Here is an 18517-nt window from a genome sequence, read left to right as displayed (position 1 = left end):
AAAGCCTCAGAGGGATTGGATGCACAGTAGGAGAATTTGATGCATTGCTCAATGGTTCCAGATTCTGCGTTGGCTCTTGAAACCTTGATTTTTTTTGGAACTCTGATTTCCATACTGAAATATTGAGGAATTTCAGTGTGTACAAGGCACATAGCCTTCTTACAGCTCATTTGAGTCCTACACAGTTTCTTGAGTGTCTGCTCTGTGGTGGGTGCTGGGCCAGGCGCTCAGGATGCTGACAGGAAGGAGGTCTGCCCTGCTCGCCTGGAGCTCCCTGTGTGTGTGTGTGGGGGGGGAGATAACACACAGCTAAGTCGCACTCAGTGGGACCAAAGTCATGCTGGATGTATGAACACGCCTCTGTGAGACACAGCTGGGAGAGGCCCTGGTTCGGGCCGTGGAAGATTTAACGAGAGAGAGATTGAGATTCATCTGAACTGGGCTGAATCAGAATGAGATTAATTCTCCAGGTGGAAAGGGAGGGAAGGGCTGTCTGCTGAGGAAAGAAACAGTGTACCTGTCAAGTGTGGTGAAATGTACTGAGGAGGTGGTAGGGGCTAACTTCTGAGGTCCTGCTCAGGAGTTTAGATGTGATCCTGTAGAAAATGGGAGTCATAGAAGGTTCTTTGTGTTCAAAGACAGAAATAATAGCCAATTCCAGAGGGCTTAGTATGGGCAAGATTGCATGGAGCATTGTCAATGTATTTATTCTTTACAACAATCCTGTGAGGCGGAGGCTTTTATTTTCTTCGTTTTGTAGAGAAGGAAACTGCAGCTCAGAGAGGTTGAGTAACTTACCTAGGTTCACACAGCTATTGAGTAGCAGAGCTGGGATTCAAATCCAGGACTGAAATATCAAAATTTTCCCAGTGCACCTTGCTGCCACTATGCTCAGAATGTGACAGCGGGGATGGGGATGACCTTCAAGAGATATTTAGTAAATAAAACCAACAAGAGTTTGGGGCCGGTTAGATGCGATAAGGGAATGGCTGGAAGAGTCACAGGTGGCCCCTGGGTTCTAGCTTGAGTGCATCAGTCAAGTGACATCATTAATCAAGGCAGGAATCTCATGGAGGGAGGTTAGGGCACAGTGACAATGGCACATCTAGGGAGAGGTATCCCATAAGCTGAAATAGGAGTCAGGAAACAGTAGATTTGGGAGTCACTATTTGAATGACACATTCTTGATAAACCCTGCAGGGGAACCTCACACCCCTTCCAGGCCCTAATGGCCCATCTATTTCCATACGTCTCAGGCTTGGCTCAAGCTGCTCCCTTAGTCTAGAAGACCTTTCATCTCCTCTGACTGCTGACAACCTCTTCATTCTTCAAGATGCAACTGATACACGTGTCAGGTCTCCCATGAAGCCTGCACTGGGTCTCCCTCTGTCCTGTGCTCGCCCAGTCCTTCGTCTGGTCTTCCATTATATTCTGCTTTATTCTGTTTGGGATTATCAAGAGTCATGTCCCTGTGTTTCCTCCCCTCCTCTTTCAAGTTCCTTGCAGACACAGTTTCTCTCTGCCACGTACCTAGTAGGGGCTCCATAAAGTAGGCTGAACTGGACTGTTAGTTGAAAAGGCTGCAGACTGGCTGCCCAGAGGGGGCAGGCGGCGTTGCTGGGAGCCTCCCCTCCCCATGCAATAGTTCGAGTCAGGGTTCCCTGATGCCATCACCCAACTCCATCTCCTTACCTACAGTCACATGTTCCCTCTCTCACAGCCTAAGTGGAGCATCCCCTTTCCTGGGAGACACGAAGCAGGAAACGCTAGCAAATATCACAGCAGTGAGTTATGACTTTGACGAGGAATTCTTCAGCCAGACCAGTGAGCTGGCCAAGGACTTCATTCGGAAGCTTCTGGTTAAAGAGACCCGGTAAGATGACAGAGAAAGGCATGGGCTTCTGAGGTACTGACCTTCTCCTGCCCCTTCTCCCAAAGGCATGTCAGTCTGTTCCGACTTCGCCATAGGCTGCCATCTGCCCCATTGTGGTCTAATCTGGGCAGGTGCTGAGAAGTGTGGATTAGCTGAGACTTGGCATTCATCTTGTTTGCTCAAGTCTTTCTGCTTTCTTTCCTGCCAAAATACAAATAACTCTGTGTGTGTGTTTGTGTGTGTGTATGTGTGTGTGTGCGTGTGTGCGTGTGCGCGTGTGCGCGTGTGCGTGCATGTGTGTGCGTGTGTGCGTGTGTGCGTGTGTGCGTGCGCATGTGTTTGGAAGTCAGCCTGCATTTCTCTAGGGTGCATCATTTTTTCTGGTCTGTCCCAAAGGCACCTAGAACTAGGATTTGAAAAGGAAAGTGGCAGAGTTTCTAAACCAATTCAGGTGGGAGTTGGGGGGAGGCGGATTCAGAGGGGTCAGTAAGTGGGAGAATAGGAGACACGCTAATCCTACCCCTTCTTGGGGCCCTGGGTGAGCCCTGTGGCTATAGAGTCAGAGCAGGAGATAGGCAGGGAATTGTAAGATGCTGGGTGCCCAGCGCATGGACTAGATGGGACAGGAATGAGATCTACAGATTCTAGAAGACCACGTCCTCTTGGTCCCACAGACTTCAGAGGGAGCGAGAATGGGGTCTTCTGAAGGGCAGGGGCCTGGTTTCCCCTTTTAAGGGCAGTGCTAGGTCAGGTGCCTACTAGGGCAGTGAAGGGCAGAGACGGGATCTGGGAAGCAAACAGAAAAACACAGACCAAAGCTTAATGGTGGAGAGCTGAAGCCCACCATGATTCTCCTGGGGTGTGGCGTCAGACCCTTCAGGTTTGGGACCAAAGATGAGGTCTCATGCAATGTCACTCTACTGAGGGGTCTGCCTGGACCACTTTCTCTGGAATGCAGGGCGTTCAGTCAGTTTTCCCATCTGTCTCTGCATCCCCCATTTTTCTGGTTTGATGGCAGTGGTCAAAGAATGCCACAGTGCAGGTGTGACAAGACTAAGGATGGAGACAGTTGCCCTCAGCTTCTGTCCTCATGGATCATCACTGTGTTCTGATCCTTGTTGCAGGAAACGGCTCACAATCCAAGAGGCTCTCAGACACCCCTGGATCACGGTAAGGGCATGGTGTAGAGTGCCAGTGAGCAGGCATGTCCGCGATCTGTCGCCAGGGCTGGGTGGGGCGGCCAGAGGCAGAGGGCCCACGGGTCCTAGAAACACCCACCCTCGGGCACAGGGGAAAGCCAGGCAGGGGTGCCAAGTGGTCTGGGTTTGTTCAAATAGGTTTAAGTTTATATTTCACAGGTTCAGGTGACTTATGACATGAAACCCTCACAAACCTCCATTGAAACTCTTTTTCTTTGGGGCCATTTTACAAAGTGTACTTTATTAGAGGACGTGTCACTGTCACTCTCAAAGCAGAAATCAGGACTCCCAAGTTGGAGAGAGAAAGCAATGACAATTAAAAACCTCAACTCTGTAAGCGAGTCTCCTTCCTTCTGACCTTGGGCGCTCTGAGTAAAGGATGACACTCTGACCAGTCAGCCAGCTTCCTCAGGTGCCTCGAGACCTCGGGGATTGGGGCTCGGAGATGGAAGCCTGGTGCAGAGGAGAGGCAGCCACTCCAGAGGCGATGCTCTTCCCTCTGGGGAGGTGGGGGCATGAAGGGGACGCCCCGCCTAACCTGCTTTGTCACTGGGCTTCCAGCCGCTGGTGTGGGGAAAGCCTTGCTGTCTAGTCGCAGTACAGTAAAGTGCTAGTTAAAAGCACTTTGCCCAGGGATGTCTGACTGGCTCAGATGTAGAGCATGTGACTCTTGACCTTGGGGTCGGGAGTTCAAGCCTTCAAGCCCCACATAGGGCATAGAGATTACTTATTTAAAAAAAAAAAACAAACCACTTGGCGGGGTGGGAATCAGGAGACTGGGATTCTGGCCCGACTCCTGCTGACTGATGAGATGTGCAATGCCCAGGCATCACCAGATTTCCCGTTCACCTGGATTGCAAGCAGAGGGCTGGCTAGGACGATCTGAGCGTGCAGACGCGAAAGGGTAGGGCCTGTGGAGGGTGGAGAGCAGGGAGGGCTGGAATGCTTCGGAGAACGTCAGGTTCAGCTGCTCGTTAAAGGATGTGGAAGGCCAGGGACCCTCTAGGTGTGGAGTGGGCCCAGAGCCCAGAGCGAGAGAGTCTCTCGGGCTTGGTGTGTTGAGTTGCTGAGGCCCGGGTTGCTAACCGGCCCTGAAGGAGAGAGGTCCTGCAGCCTCCATCTGACAGCCATGGCCTTGTCTGCTCCTGCCTTTGAGTGGATGCCTGCAGAGTCCTGGCTATAGCCTGCTTGTCTGTGTGAGCCCCCTAAATGCTATGCGTGTGGAGACCTTCTCTAATGGCAATGGACCCCCCCTGCCCTGAAGCGAGCATGCAGGCAGTACCCCCGTACTGTGTAATCTTTTTCGTTGTCCCTGGGGGTGCTCATCCCACCACGGTTCTCCCCATGGCCTGATGCATGCGGTGAGTGCCTGCGAGGCTGCTCGTGCGCCTTCTGCCTGCCCCTTGAACTGCCGTTTGGATCAGGCGTCGACGTAATTCTGGCTGTTCTATCTAAACACCCACCAGTCCAAAGGAGAAGTCAGAGCCCCAGAACAGCAGAAGACAGAGCCCTCCCAGCTGAAGACCAAGCGCCTGAGAGAGTACACCCTCAAATGCCACTCGAGCATGCCCCCCAATAACAGCTACGTCAACTTCGAGCGTTTTGCCCAGGTAGTAGAGGACGTGGCTCGGGTCGACCAGGGATGCCGTGCCCTGGCAGGGACCCACGGCACCATCCAGGACGATGTGGAGGCCCTGGTCTCCATATACCACGAGAAGGAAACTTGGTACCGAGAGGAGAGCGAGAGCACCCGGCACGACCTATCCCAGCTCAAGTACGAGTTCCGCAAAGTGAAGTCCTTGAAGAAGCTCCTGCGAGAAGGCCTCCGGGCCACAGGGGCCGGCCTGGGGAACGTGGCCAGGAAACTGGACCATCTGCAGACACAGTTTGAGGCTTTAAGGCAGGAGCTCGCAGCAGACCTACAGTGGCTCCAGGAACTGGTGGGCAGCTTTCAGCTGGAGGATAGGAACACAGATGGCCTGGGCTCCGTATTCCACAGGGACGCCAGGGAGTCCCTTGTGGAGCTGCTCGAGAGATCAGCCAGCAGGGATGTCTTGGCCGGCCTGAAGCTCTGAGTACCAGGTCCTAGTCAGAAACGCATCCCGGATGATCTGCAGAAGCATGCTTCCGAGTGCCCTGCCAGGGCCTCAGCCGGAATTATCCTGCGGGGGGTGTGTCTGTAGCAGAGCCTTCCACCCCCTTCACAGAATCCAGAATCAGGAAGGTGCTCGCTCGTTATTCATTCCGCACCTCCTCTCACCAGCCTGGTTTTCTGGGAGGCTGGCTGGCAGAGCCGCTGGGCTGTTAGAACAATTGCGAGTGAGCACCCCTCCGCACACCCTTCTCCGGAGGGGGGATGGCTGGCCCTGGGGAGATGCTCGATAATTGATTTGTGATAATGGATTTGTTCACATCTCATTTCCCATCTCTGTGCCTTAGGGACTGACTGCAGATCTTGGGTAAATCTTTGCGTTAACTGGGGATAACAATAAGCGAGTGGGGTGCTTTCCTGCTACAGAAGGAGGGATTTAAAATGCGCGGAGAAAATATTACCTTTTATTTGCACTGACTTTTCACTTACCGAGCACTTAGGTCTTTGATCTTTAAAAGAACTCTGTGAGCAGGAAGGTGGGTGGTATTATTCTTGCTGTTACTATTATTTCCACGTAACTGTTGAGGAAATTGATAGAGAGAGGAAAAATGACTTACTCAAAGTCTTTCATAGCTGGTCGATATGGATGGAATAGAAACCGAGGAGGCCCGACCCTCAGATGAGGTCTCTGGGAAGAAACAGACTTTGCTATAAATATCCACATTCACGTTACAGCTTAGCTCCAGAGGTAAGGTTAGCAACTCCATCTATTTCATGTATTCCACCAGGTGCAGGTAGAATGCCCCATACCCTTAGACGATTGTCCCAAGAAGTGGGTCCTGGAGGGTGCAGTTCGTGGATCCTATCCAGCCGTGTCCCTGTCTGAAGATCAGCGTGCAGACCTGGAGGCAAGGGGCAGCATCTCTCCCTTCTCCCCCTTTCCCCTTTCTGGCTAAAGGCCCCAACCTTGTGTTAGGAATGAAGACCAAAAGGAACTCAACAAGAAGGTCCTTTATCTTATGTACCTAGGGCATCGGGGCCCTGAAAAGGGCTGAGAAACTCTGTGAGAGTTTAAGATTGAGAAGCACAGGCTCAGTGGTCTCCTTTTGACCCCAAGCTTTGAGCACACCTCCTTGAGGACTCTGTGAGGTCGTCTCCTTGGAGGGGCCAGTCGGCCAGCTCATATGGACAGACCGTGGTGGAGTATGGGCCCAGCACTGGGCTAGAAGCTTGGGTGAGGGACCAGATGGTATCATTTCAAAGTGACTTCACTGACTCACTAAACACCCTTGTCAGATAGGCAGGGTGTTATTCCCAACTTGGAGATGCAGAAACAGAGAGGTTGTGATTTGCCCGAGGCCACAGTCGTGGTAAAAGTGGAGACCTTCTGATGATACGTGTGTTGCTCTTTCTGCTTCCCCTAACTGCCCCAGGCTCCAGGAGTTCACTCTCTGCTTATAGGGCAGAGATACCCCGACTTACCCATCCATCTATGGACAAATAGGGTTTGAGCCCTTGCCAACTGCCAGGCACTCGGGTTGGCCCTGGGGATATAATGTCAATGAAAAGGCTCTCTCCTGCCTTCATGGAGTTCAGAGTGAGGTCCAACATTAGTCAAGAACACTCCACAAGTGCCGAAGTGCAGGTGGGACACACGCTACGGAAGAGAAGTGTGTAGCGGGCAGTGGGGTCTGATCTAGTCGGGGAAGGCCTCCCTGAGGTGGTGACGCTGGAGGCGAGGTCTGCTAAGCAAACCAGGGAGAAAGAAGTGTTCCCAACAGAGCCGTCATGCCAGGGCTTGGTGGTGGAGGAGGCATGGAAGCTGGAAGGGAGAGGATAAGGAGGGCATATTGTGTGGATGTGGCTGGAGAGGAGGCATGACCAGTGGTGCTTTGCCTTATTAAAGGGCTCTACCTTCATCCCAAGAGTCATGGGGAGCCATGATGGATGGCAGGCTAGTCAACAGCCTGGTGCTGGGTGGGGGAGGGGATGGCCAGTGAACAGCACAGATGGTGAGTAGATTGGGACAAGACATGAGATTTGGACCCCACGCAACCATGTCTTCAGAGTCCTACCTCCTTTTCCATTATCATGCTAGATCATTTCAAATATCATATATAATATTTGTAACAAATTCTTTCCATCAAATGCGTGAAACCATATTTTCATCAAATATACGATGCAATGTTATTTTACATACCAAAAATAAGGAAGAAAAAAGCCAAGTGCAATAGGAGACCGCCTCCCCTTCCACACAAAGCTGGGACACGCTCCCTGAGAGGGCAAACAAGAAATAAAGCTATGGTGCAAAAAGGGAAAGCAAAGAAACATGTGTGGTTCATCCTTAATGCTAGATGGAGGGTGAAAAATCCTCCCCTGAGAAGAGGAGCCCCAGGGGGGTGGTACTCACGCAGGTGTGCTTTCTGTATTTGCACAATCAGTGTGATCCGAACGAACCTCAAGCGGAGAATCTACTGTCACACAGTCTGGGGTTGGGTGGCCCCAAATGTCTGGCAGAAGCATGTGGTCATCTGGAACACCTGCTTTCACTTCAGACCGACAGTAATGGTGTGATGCCATTGGTTAGAAGTCCTGATTTCAGGGATCTAAAAACATGCATTTGGAATCAGTGGAAGACAGCAACGCCCTGTTTCCTGTGCCTTGCCTGGGAGACTGGGTGCAAGTGACCTGTCTACAGTCCAAGAACTTACTTGCCCCGTCGTGAGATGTGGGGTAGTCATTTGCTGTAAGACACTGCAACTATTGAAGGTCCCTGTGGCCATGTCAATAGACCTTGACCTCATACAACCAGGTTTCCTAAGGGAAGGAAGCCCCCAGTTGAGCAACTCAGGTTAGACTTTCTTGTGAAGGTCAAAATAAAATGCACTAAAAGAGTAACACGTTGAGGATGATTTGAATTAAGGAGACTGAGAACAGGGAGGAAGAAGCAGTTAGTTCAGAACTGTGGCATCGGCCACTCACTGTTTGTGCTGGGAGGTACTGAGAGGTGAACCACCAGATACCCTCGTTTTATAGCATTTGATATATTTGACTCCTGGCCAGAGTCACCAGCTGGTCATCCCCAGAGCTGGGGCCAGAACCATAAGTGGTTTTTCTCACAGTTGTGGAATCATCCTCTCTGTGTTCATGTCTGGTCATTGGTAACTATTTATTATTTAGATGTTTTATAAGCAGACCCTTTTTTGTACCTAAGAGCTTCTGAACACAAATCAAAATGAACTGGGAAATGCCCCCCAAGTCTTTCAGGGAAATTAGAGGAGACTGTGACCTTCCTCTGTCCCTTGGCCAGTCCAGTTCCTATCACCCTTTGGCCTCAGAACTTGATGCCAAGGGGAGAGCCCAAGGAGGCCTGGGGAATGCCCAGCCGGATTCCCTGCCACATGCCCATAGCTGGCGTTCTAACAGTGGAGTCAAGGGCAGGGCGGGGCTGACAGTGGCCGGATGGGGTGTCAGAAGGGGAATGTTTTTTTGGTACCTAAAGGGAGGAAGGCCTGGGGGGCACTGCTAGGCCATATCACCCATAAAGGAGGGGTTGTCATTCTTCAGGTATTGAGAGGTTGGCTTCTGCGCTCTGTGCAAATGCCACCCTGGGCTTTTAGGGAAGTGTGTGACATCTCCCTGATTGCGGACTCCCAAGGAAGCTGGAGAGTCAGCACCGGGGGAAGACAGTAGCCTGTCCCCACTCTGAGGCACATGCACGTGGCTCATGATAGCTCAGCTTTGCGTTAGGAAAGGTGGAGATAGCATGGTAACCAGTGATCCTGCAGCGGTGGGAGGCTGGCAGCGAAGGGACGGGGCAGAGTGACAATGACAGGAGAAGCCCGGCTCCCCAGCAAGCCCTCTCCCCTCACCGCCCACCCTCCCCTACAGGTGATTATGAAGACAGTGGCCCCCCACCTCGCTCTGACACGCACCGCAATGGGCCCGTGTGGGAGGTGGCTGTGTGCCCAGCCACCAACCCCACCGTCAGCCTCTGGAAATGTCTGTGGCGCTGAATGGCCTTTTCTTCTTTGTCTGTGAAACTCTTGGCCTGTGGAGAAGATTCTTTGCTCTGTAGAGGAGACCCAGCAGTGGGCATATTTGGGGAGCAGAAGGGACCAGTTCATTTGGACAAACACTGATTGTGCTCTGGCTCGGGAGGGAGGTGACAGATAAGGACAAGACAACCCCTGAATAAAAGGCTCAGTGTCTGGGACAGATGGGAACCACCCCCCCCCCCCAAACTGGGAGATGGGAAAGGCCATGCTGGGTGATAAAATAGAGGTACCCAATATTCTAGAAAACGGGAGAGATGAATTTGGACTGAGAAAGGGTCAGAGGGGCGGAGGGGGCAGAAACGTTCTCAGGGAGTGTTCCCCCCTCCAACATCCCCTTCCCAAGCTGTAGCCTGAGGAGAAGGTGCCACGTAGAATTTGGAGAGGTGGGCTCGAGCCCAGGTTAGTGTGAGGAGCCTGGACCTGTTAAACGGAAATAGAAGAGGAGATTTACAGAGATTTAACAGAGGGGGTGTTTTTGTTTTGAACTTTTTGTTATGGGAAATTTTCACAAGTATCCGTAATGGTATATGATTTCCATCTGCCTCTTACCAGCTGCAACAGTGAGCAAGTCAAGGTCCGTGATCTCCCATGCACCTGCACCACTGCTGTTTCTGGAATATTTTAAAGCAAACTTTAGACTTATTTCACTCACAAATTCTTCAGCGTGAATTTCTAAGCACTTTCTTTTTAATCCTGCTACTGTACCATTATCACATCTGACAAAACCAAGAATCATTCCTTACTATCATGTGGATACATATTCCAGACTCCCATGTCCCCACTTTTCTCCAGGATGCCCTGTTGTGGGTGGTTTGTTCAAATCAGGATCTAAACACAGTCCACGTGTGGCATTTAGTTGTGACGTCTCTCAGGTCTCCTGTCTTCCGTAACAGTACAGGAGGGAGAGCTTTGGAAGCTTTTCCTGGGCAGAAAATTGATCAGAAAACTGAAGGTCCTGGAAAGAGGATCAAAAGTGCTGAGACTTAACTCAGAAAAGTGAGCCCAGGTCAGGCAAGGAAAGGGGGCATTCCCTCTCCTTTCCACTGGCTTCTTCTGTGTAAGGACAACCTTCAGAGACACAGTCTCTCCACGGCTCTCCCCACCTGTGTATAAGCAAGCACTCAGGCCCTCATAAGCCTCATGTGCTCCTTTCCTGGGAAGACTGGGAGGCCAGGCCAGCAGGGCCCAGGCTCTAGCCAGCAGAAGGGAGAGTTGGAGACGCCATGCATAGAGTGACTGGATTAAGGGAGATTGGTGGGGCTGGAGACACACAGACCTAGGCTGGAGAGGGAAATGGGTGCTCAGGTGTCCCTGACTTTCTAAGGAGGATGGGGCCAGAGAAATGGCACAGATGGTGGTTTGAAAAGTTGCAATCTGTTTGCAGTTTCTAGAGGAGGCCTGGTATTGAGAGAAAATCTGGAGTGCCTCTTCTGCAGAGAGTTCCTATTTTGTGCCCAGGGGGAGAGCTGCTGTTCCATCTCTCCGCTCTGTGGGCGTCGGTGCTGACCCAGCACACCCTGCTGGACTCTTCCAAGGCCATTTGCATCTCCATAAACAAAACCTAACTTCGGCCACAGCGTTCTGTCTTCTTGCCTCCTTTCCCGACATTTTTCCGAGACACTGAACATGCTCCTAGGAGCCTGGTCAGAATTGCCCGTACTCTGGCCAAAGGACCTCAGGCTGGAAGGTGGGTACTGTCTGTTCTCAGAGAGGGGATGAGGAGAAGGCAGAACACAGTCCCATCCCCCTGACACCCCAAATTTAATCAAAAGGTTTGGTGCCACATTCCTCCTGGAAACAGATTTCACTGCAGAATTTCCGTCTCTGACTTTCAAGGATTAGATGGTAGTGTCAGCATGTGGTGAGCCTCTTAGCAACCAAGGAGACCCATTGATTAGGAAAGGCCAGCCTGGCAGATTTATGCCTGGGTGGCCCCCTTCTCAGAGTTCATGCTGTTTTGTGTAGCACATAGACAGGGCCCTAGAAGCAATTGCATCACCTCCCATTACCAGTCCCAGGGAATTGCCCCCCCCCCCTCATATTTTAGTTGGGTCCGTCTGCTCCACGGCCGGTACTGCTGAACCATTTGGAAGGTAGGATTCTTATTAGCAGGATTCCCCTAACTGCATGTTGAATTTCCAGCCATGGGGTTTGGGCATCTCTCTTCTGGCAAGAGTGCCAATCAGTAAGTGGATAAAAAGAGGTCCCTTCCCTCCCAGAGTCTGCTGATCCCACCTCATCAAAATCTCCAAGCAAAAAGTACAAGTGTCCCCTGCAGGGCTTAGGCTCAAAAGTGAATGCAGACATTAGTGAAGTTGGAGGTAGACATGTTCTGTGGGTTGGGGAGGCAGGAAATCTGAAAAGGAGATACTGTTGCTGGGAGGTGCAGGAGAGGAAGAGTAACAAAAAACAAGTACAGAATAACATGTTATGAAGAAGTACGGTGCAGACACAATGCGCTGTATGGGGCAGTTGGGGTGCTATTTTATATAGAGTAGAGTAGTTAAGGAAGGCTTCCTGAGGAAGTGACATTTGAGCGAAGACTGAACAAAGTGACAAAGTGAATATATGAAGGAGCAAGGGCAAAGACCCTGAGATTTTGGGTTCCTGGGCCAGCAAGCAGACTGTAGGAGCCACAGCAACAGAAAGGAGAGAGGGAGGAGAAAATCAGGTTGGAGAAGGACCCAGATGGTACAGGCCTTGGGGGGTCTTGGTGAGCTTGTTGGGTTCCATCAAGAGTGCTGGGAAGCTGCTGGAAAGCTTTCATACCAGGAAAAGTCAGTCTCTGCCCCCTTTTGTGTCTCCCCTTGGGTGAGACCTAGACCCAGGGCTGGGCTTGCAGGTGCGAGAGAGGAGGTGAGAGGCGGTTAAGGACAGAGCTGGGAGAGGTTAGCAGGATGGTCCCCTCAGTGACCTCATCCTCTTCTCATCTCTTCCCTGTCTTCCTCCTTCCCCTCCCTTCACTCCCCCACACTCTTTGGCCCAAAGAATGTTTTAGTTTGGGAGAGTGAACAGCCCCTGGCTTTCTCATCCCTCCTCCAATGTCAAGGGTGTGTGCACTTTCCTCCCTGCTCCCTGACCCCCACAGAGCTCTGGGGACTCCCAGACAGAGCCCTGGGGAGCCATGGTGTCATGGCTGCTAATCCAGGTGCCCAGGCCTGTCACTGGCAGGAGTGAGCAGGTCCCGGGTCCAAGGATTTCATTCCAATGTGTCTCTTCAGTAACTCAGGGAAACTAACACTACAACTGTTAAGCACCCACTGGTGTATGCTCTGGGTGGGGAGGAGGTGGGACAGAGGACATTGACAAACCATGAAGAAAATTCTTTGTGGGCCCTCAGGTTGTTTTTCACTAGTGAGTCGGCCCCACTGCAGAGCTGGCTGAAGTTGGTGATATTGGAGGTTGGAAATACTGAGGAGCTCCCCTGTGCTTCAGTCATGGTGGGGAGGGAGACATTGTTTTTCGGAAACCGTCTTGGAGGAGGTCACGTTTCAACTGGGCTTTGAAACACACCGGGGAGGCGGGGTGGGGGGACCTTCCCAGAGTGCAGGGGTTGGGTGGACATGGAAAGTGCGCCTCCTGTCGGAAGATTTTAGGTCCCCAGCAGTGTGGGCAGCCCTATGCGGCGGCTTCCCTGGTGCCGAGCGCCATGATGAAAAATCAACAAGAACAGGGGAGTGCTCCAAGCGTGGATGGGAGACAAGACCAGCGCTCGGGAATCCACGAGCCGCGTCACTCAGCATTCACTGAGGAGCCAAACGACACATTGCTGTGAGGAGGCTGTCAGAGCGAGAGAAGAATCCCGCTGGAAGCCACCATATGGATCATCCCTGACAGCTCATTTTCTTGAGGTCACAGAGTTCTCTGAGAATGGATGAATTCTATCAGCTCTCCTCGGAAGAAATGTGTATCTGTACACACCCATTCAATTAAATTTTTTATTGAGATTTAATTCACAGACCATAAAATTCCGCATTTAAAAGAATACAGTTCAGTCTTTAGTATCTTCACAAGGTTGTGCAACAGTCACCACCATCTAACTCCAGGACATCTCGTCAACCCGAAAGAAACCTCATACCCTCTCAGAGTCATCTCCCAGCGGCCCCTCTCTCCAGCCCTGGCCACTACCAATCTAATTTCTGTCTCTATCAATTTGCCCATTCTGGGCATTTTGTGTAAATAGAATCATACAATATGTGGCCTTTTGTGTCTGGCTTCTTTCACTCAACATAATGTTTCCCAGGTTCATCCACATTGTAGCAACTGTCAGTACAGTGGACCCTTGACAACCCAGGTTTGAACGGCGGGGGTCCACTTATACATGGATTAGTTTTTATAAGTACAGTATAGCACTGTAACTTTATTTTCTCATCCTTACAATTTTGTCAACACTTTATTTTCTCTAGCTTGCTTTATTGTAAGAATACAGTACATAAAACACATACAAAATATGTGTTGGTCGACTGTTTATGTTTAAGGCTTCTGGTCAACAGTAGGGTATGGGTTAAGTTTTGGGGGAGTCAAAAGTGATATTTGGATTTTTGACTGTGTAGGAGTTCAGTGCCAACTATATTATGAATAATATTTCTGAATTATAGTCCATTGTATGGAATTTTGTTTATTCACTCGTCAGGTGATGCGCATTTCAGTTGTGTCTACTTTTTGGCTATTTATGAATAATGCTGCTCTGAACATTCATGTACAAGTTTACACACTAAAATTTGCAAACCACTTCAGGAGCTTCATAGAACCTCTAAAACCTATCTCTTGATCTAGGAAAACTTTGTTTTACAGAAAGGGAGGAATTCAAGAGGGAATGGGCTCATCAAATTGATTACATTAAATATGTCCAGTTTTTTATATGTCAACTATACCTTAATAAAGCTATTATCCCCATAATACAGATGAGAAAACTGAGGCTTAGTGAAGCCAGGCCAGCCTTGTTGGAGAAGTCAGGATTTAAGCTGAGCTTTGACCACCAGGCTGTGAAAGGCAACTACACATCCCATTTCCACTCCACCTTCACCGAAGCCCCTATTTCCTTCAATTTACTTTTGAACAGCTCCTAATGTTCTATTTGCCACCTGTTCTGCTAAGCCCAGTACCAGCCCAGCACACAGTGGGCATCCTACACTGCTGGCCAATGACCCTTCCCCAAAGTGAGCGGTGATTGAAGGCCCTGCCTCCCATTCTTCCCCTCTGGGGGAACAAGTCTCCAGCCCAGCCAGAGTGTGTGTCTGGCTGTAGTAATAATAGCCAGGGGCACCAGGGGTATCTCCTGAGCAGCGGAGACCTCTGTACCCGTTGGTCTCAGTGCGATGTCCCTCTGCATGCCCTGCCCTTTGAGGAGGTGTCAGAGTCAGGCTAAGTGGGGACAGCATGTGGGTGGGGGTCTAAAAGGGGCGTGGCTGCCGACCCAAGCCCAGTGTCAACCACCAAGCTCTGCTTTGTCTCCCAGCCGGTGGACAACCAGCAAGCCCTGGTCCGCAGGGAGTCTGTGGTCAACCTGGAGAATTTCAAGAAGCAGTATGTCCGCAGGCGATGGAAGGTGTGTCGGGGTTTAGGGGTGGGGAGCAGGGGCCCCGGCGGCTCTCGGTGCGCGGTCTCACCTGGCAGTCCCTCTTCTCTCTCCCTCAGCTCTCCTTCAGCATTGTCTCCTTGTGTAACCACCTCACCCGCTCCCTGAAGAAGAAGGTGCACCTGAGGCCAGAGGAGGACCTGGTAGGTGAATGCAGTGTTCTCCTCTTGGGCAGGACTCTGGGGTGGCCCGGAGCTCGGGGGTGGAAGGGAGCGGGCGGGCTCTATTTCCCACCGGCTCTGCGCGTCCTGTCTTCCGCACTGCGTGGTTGGCAGAGGCTTCATGTTCAGGGGGACGGCTGGGGTGGTGCGGGGAGGGGGGCCCTCCAATGGGGCAGCGTGGGCTTCTGGACTCGAATCCTTTCCTGGTGGGCCTTCAGAGGGACCGCTGCTGCCGCTTCACTGCCCCAGTCTTTCCCCGAGGACTCGTAGCCTGCGGGGGACCTTGGGGGCCCTGAATAACAGGACCACCACAGTCGATCCAAAACGTATTCCTGACAATCCAGAGATCTGTTGTAGAACGGGAGCTTAATATTTGTTTTTCAGTTTTTCCATTTCTGTTTGGCTTTAGATTGCCATCTTTAACAACAACAACAACGCTACTTAGATGATATTTGACCAGCTTGTTACTGTGTATGTACATTTAACATGAGGAACTTACACTGGTCAGGAGTGTGGTCTCTGGAACCACACTTTCAGAATGCATATCGGCCACTTATTAGCTGTGTGACCTTGAGGAAATTACTTAACCTCTCTGTGCCAAAAAATGCTATCCTGTGTAAAATGGGGTTAACAAGAGTTCCCACCTTGTAGAGTAGTCATGAGGATTAAAGGATGACATAGTCTTCGACCCCGGCATTAGAAGTGCTCCGTGTGTATTACCAGTTGCTACTGTGTAAAAGCTCCCCGTAGACTTTAAAGTGCTGTGCCAGGGGCTTCCGAATGCAGTTAGTATTTCGGCTGGTGGAGGTGCCCGGGACAGATGCTCCCCGCTACTCAGCGAATGTGGGGAGGCCCCAGAAGTGTCTGGGATGGCACAGGAAGGGCAGCTGCCTGAGACGCTTGGGGCCGTCAGCCCCCCGCAGCCTCAGACACGTGGCGCTCGGGCTGCATCCCATTACCTGGCACAGCTCCCCTCTCCGCGCCACATCCTGGGCTCCGCTTTCTTCAGCCGAAGCTCTTGTTGATTCTTGCTCTTGATTTGAGGATTTATGGCACCAAAGGCCCTAAGCAACTGTGTGGCTTTGGCAAAGCCCTGTCCCTCCTCCCACTGCTTTCCTCATCTGCTATTCAAGGGGCCTGGACTTTCCCTCTGAAAATCCCTGTTAATGACAGGCAGACGTCCCCCCAGCTTACTTTTTCATTGTTTGGCTCTGACTCATGCTGAAAAGCTGCTATTCAGCAGAGCTTGAGTTATCTTTATTGTTATAGCCAGGCTTGGTCCAGGGTGTCTTTGGCTTAAGTTTATCTTGGCCTTGGATTTCCAACTGGCTTAGGCCAGGGTAAGGAGAGAGAGAAGGCTCTGGGAAGGCACATGGCGTGTGAGTTGCTCTGATATGATGGGGGCCACGGGGAGACAGGACCAGAGAATAATTGGAAAGAATATAAATTTCTTTCTTAAATTTTGTCCTCGTGCAAGCATTTTAAAATAGTCCCCTTTTTACTTGAAGACTCAGCACCATCAGCTCAATGGCTTATTTTACAAGTGGAAAAGGAAGGCTTGGGTCCCAGACATTTATTATACAACTTTCCCAAAGGGAATTTCCTTTAAATAATAATAATAATAATAATAATAATAATAATAATAATAATAATAAATCCTTTTGTTCAGGAAGCCTTAAAATTGAACATCCAACAGATTTTTTATGATACACTGAAATCTTTCTGAATTAGTACTTTATTTATTTATTTATTTATTTATTATTTATTCGACAGAGAGAGAGACAGCCAGTGAGAGAAGGAACACAAGCAGGGGGAGTGGGAGAGGAAGAAGCAGGCTCACAGCAGAGGACCCTGATGTGGGGCTCGATCCCACAACGCCGGGATCACGCCCTGAGCCGAAGGCAGACGCTTAACCGCTGTGCCACCCAGGCGCCCCTGAATTAGTACCTCTTTTAATAAATTTCAATACTTTGATTAGACTGGGGTCGCCTGGGTGGCTCAGGTCCCACGTTGGGCTCCTTGCTTAGCGGGGAGCCCACTTCTCCTTCTACCTGCCACTCCCCCTGCTTGTGCTCTCTGTCTCTGACACATGAATAAATAAATCTTAAAAAAAAAAAAATAAGACTGACATGGCCTGAATAAAAAGGCACTGTGACCTCCAGGATGGCAGCCTTGACTCTGGGTTAGCCATGGAATGCGCTTTACTCTTTTCCTCTTTCATAAAGTTGGAGCACAAAAGCCAAAGGTGCAGCCCAAGCCAGTCAGAGCAGAGGGCGTGTGGAGCAGTGGCCATCAGAGGCGGGGGAGGTCCCCGTGGCTCACCTGCCTCCCATTCTCTCCAGGCTGAGTTCAGGAGACCCGTCAACCCACAGAACACTTATCCAAGTGGTCTTGGCTACGTGGCAGCTCCAAAGAACACCAGATGTCATCATCATTACTGTTATGATTTGGCTTCTCCTGGTGCCTGCTTTCTCCTAGATGCGCTGCCTGCTCTCCTTCCTCCTGGGAAGGAGCCCTTGAGGCAGTTGGTCTGGCCCCATTTCAGGTCCCTTCCCACCCCCACCCAGTCCACCCCTGACTCTGGACAGACCAACAGCCTTCGCCTCAATACCCACCTCCCTGGCTTGCAGGCCCCTGGCCCGGGCGTGTCAGCCAGGCTGCCCAGCACAACCCCATCCCTGGCCTCTCATGACCGTCTTGCCCCGGGCCTCTTTTTCTCCCCAGAGGAATTGCGAGAGTGACGCAGAGGAGGACATTGTCAAGAGGAAGGCTCTCCACCCCCGTAGGAGGAGCAGTACCTCCTAGCTGGGCCGGCTCTCTCTGCGCAGACTCCGGGTCCCCACTTGTCACCAGCACCCAGACAGCCTGCATCTCCGACACGTCGCGAGACAGATGGGCCTTCAGGATCAGAAGAATTTACAGAGGAGCGTGGAGCCCCTGGGAGCTGTGGCCGTCTCCTATGGAGGAGGCCCCGACATCCCCTAAGCTCTTACTCTCCATAAAACGGGCTTTCACCTGTCTGCCAGCCTCAGAACGTGGGGTGAGGTGTGGACCTGAGAAAATCATGTAAATGAACATCGTCATCACGAGGGAAGGTCGCCTCGGGCAGGTTTCCTCACGGGATGAGGGAGTTCAGAACTAGCTTGGTCAAAAATCACACCAGAAGGACAGAGGCCTCCCCCGTGGGAACAAGATAAGTGAGAAAAGTGAACCTGAGGGTGTGAGGGACCAATCCTGTGACCTCCCAGAACCCACATGGGGTCGGCGTGTTGGGCTCACCAACATAATAGACCTTCTAAAGCAGCTCACTGTATCGTAATCTTTTTTCACTTTTATTAAACTTCTGATTTACCTGTTGCTTGGCTTCTTCTAGGGCTATCCCCATCTGGTTTTCTTTAGCTCAGATGCCTGACTCTGGGGGAGCAGCCAGGCTGGGGTGCTGAGTGGACGGTGCCTCAGAAGGTCACAGTGAACCATCCCCTCTGGACTATAGGACGCCTACCTTCTACATCCTTCCCTAAAGGTTTTCTGCCCCCCCCCCATCAGCGCAGACACC

General features: G+C 51.2%; 1 protein-coding gene across 8 annotated transcripts in view; it reads left to right on the top strand.

Moving 5' to 3' along the window:
• The window catches only part of DAPK2 (death associated protein kinase 2), a 116413-nt gene extending 98096 nt beyond the window's left edge, over positions 1–18317 (top strand). For 5 of the 8 annotated variants that reach the window (XM_057303842.1, XM_044392021.3, XM_057303843.1 and 2 more), the window contains 3 exons: positions 1721–1873; positions 2998–3043; positions 4539–7492. In XM_057303842.1, coding sequence (XP_057159825.1) covers positions 1721–1873; positions 2998–3043; positions 4539–5147 — 808 coding nt within the window. In that variant the 3' untranslated portion in view covers positions 5148–7492. Of the gene's footprint in view, positions 1–1720; positions 1874–2997; positions 3044–4538; positions 7493–14680; positions 14771–14859; positions 14944–17685 lie in introns of those variants that run through there. The other 3 variants (XM_026478265.4, XM_057303844.1, XM_048222379.2) reach the window with 1 other exon arrangement.
• Positions 18318–18517: the final 200 nt, after the last annotated feature.

This window comes from Ursus arctos, unplaced genomic scaffold, assembly GCF_023065955.2.
Source record: "Ursus arctos isolate Adak ecotype North America unplaced genomic scaffold, UrsArc2.0 scaffold_28, whole genome shotgun sequence".
NCBI classification, from domain to species: domain Eukaryota; kingdom Metazoa; phylum Chordata; class Mammalia; order Carnivora; family Ursidae; genus Ursus; species Ursus arctos.
The sequence above is the reverse complement of the archived record's forward strand: the minus strand, read 5'-3'. Positions and strand labels throughout refer to the sequence as shown.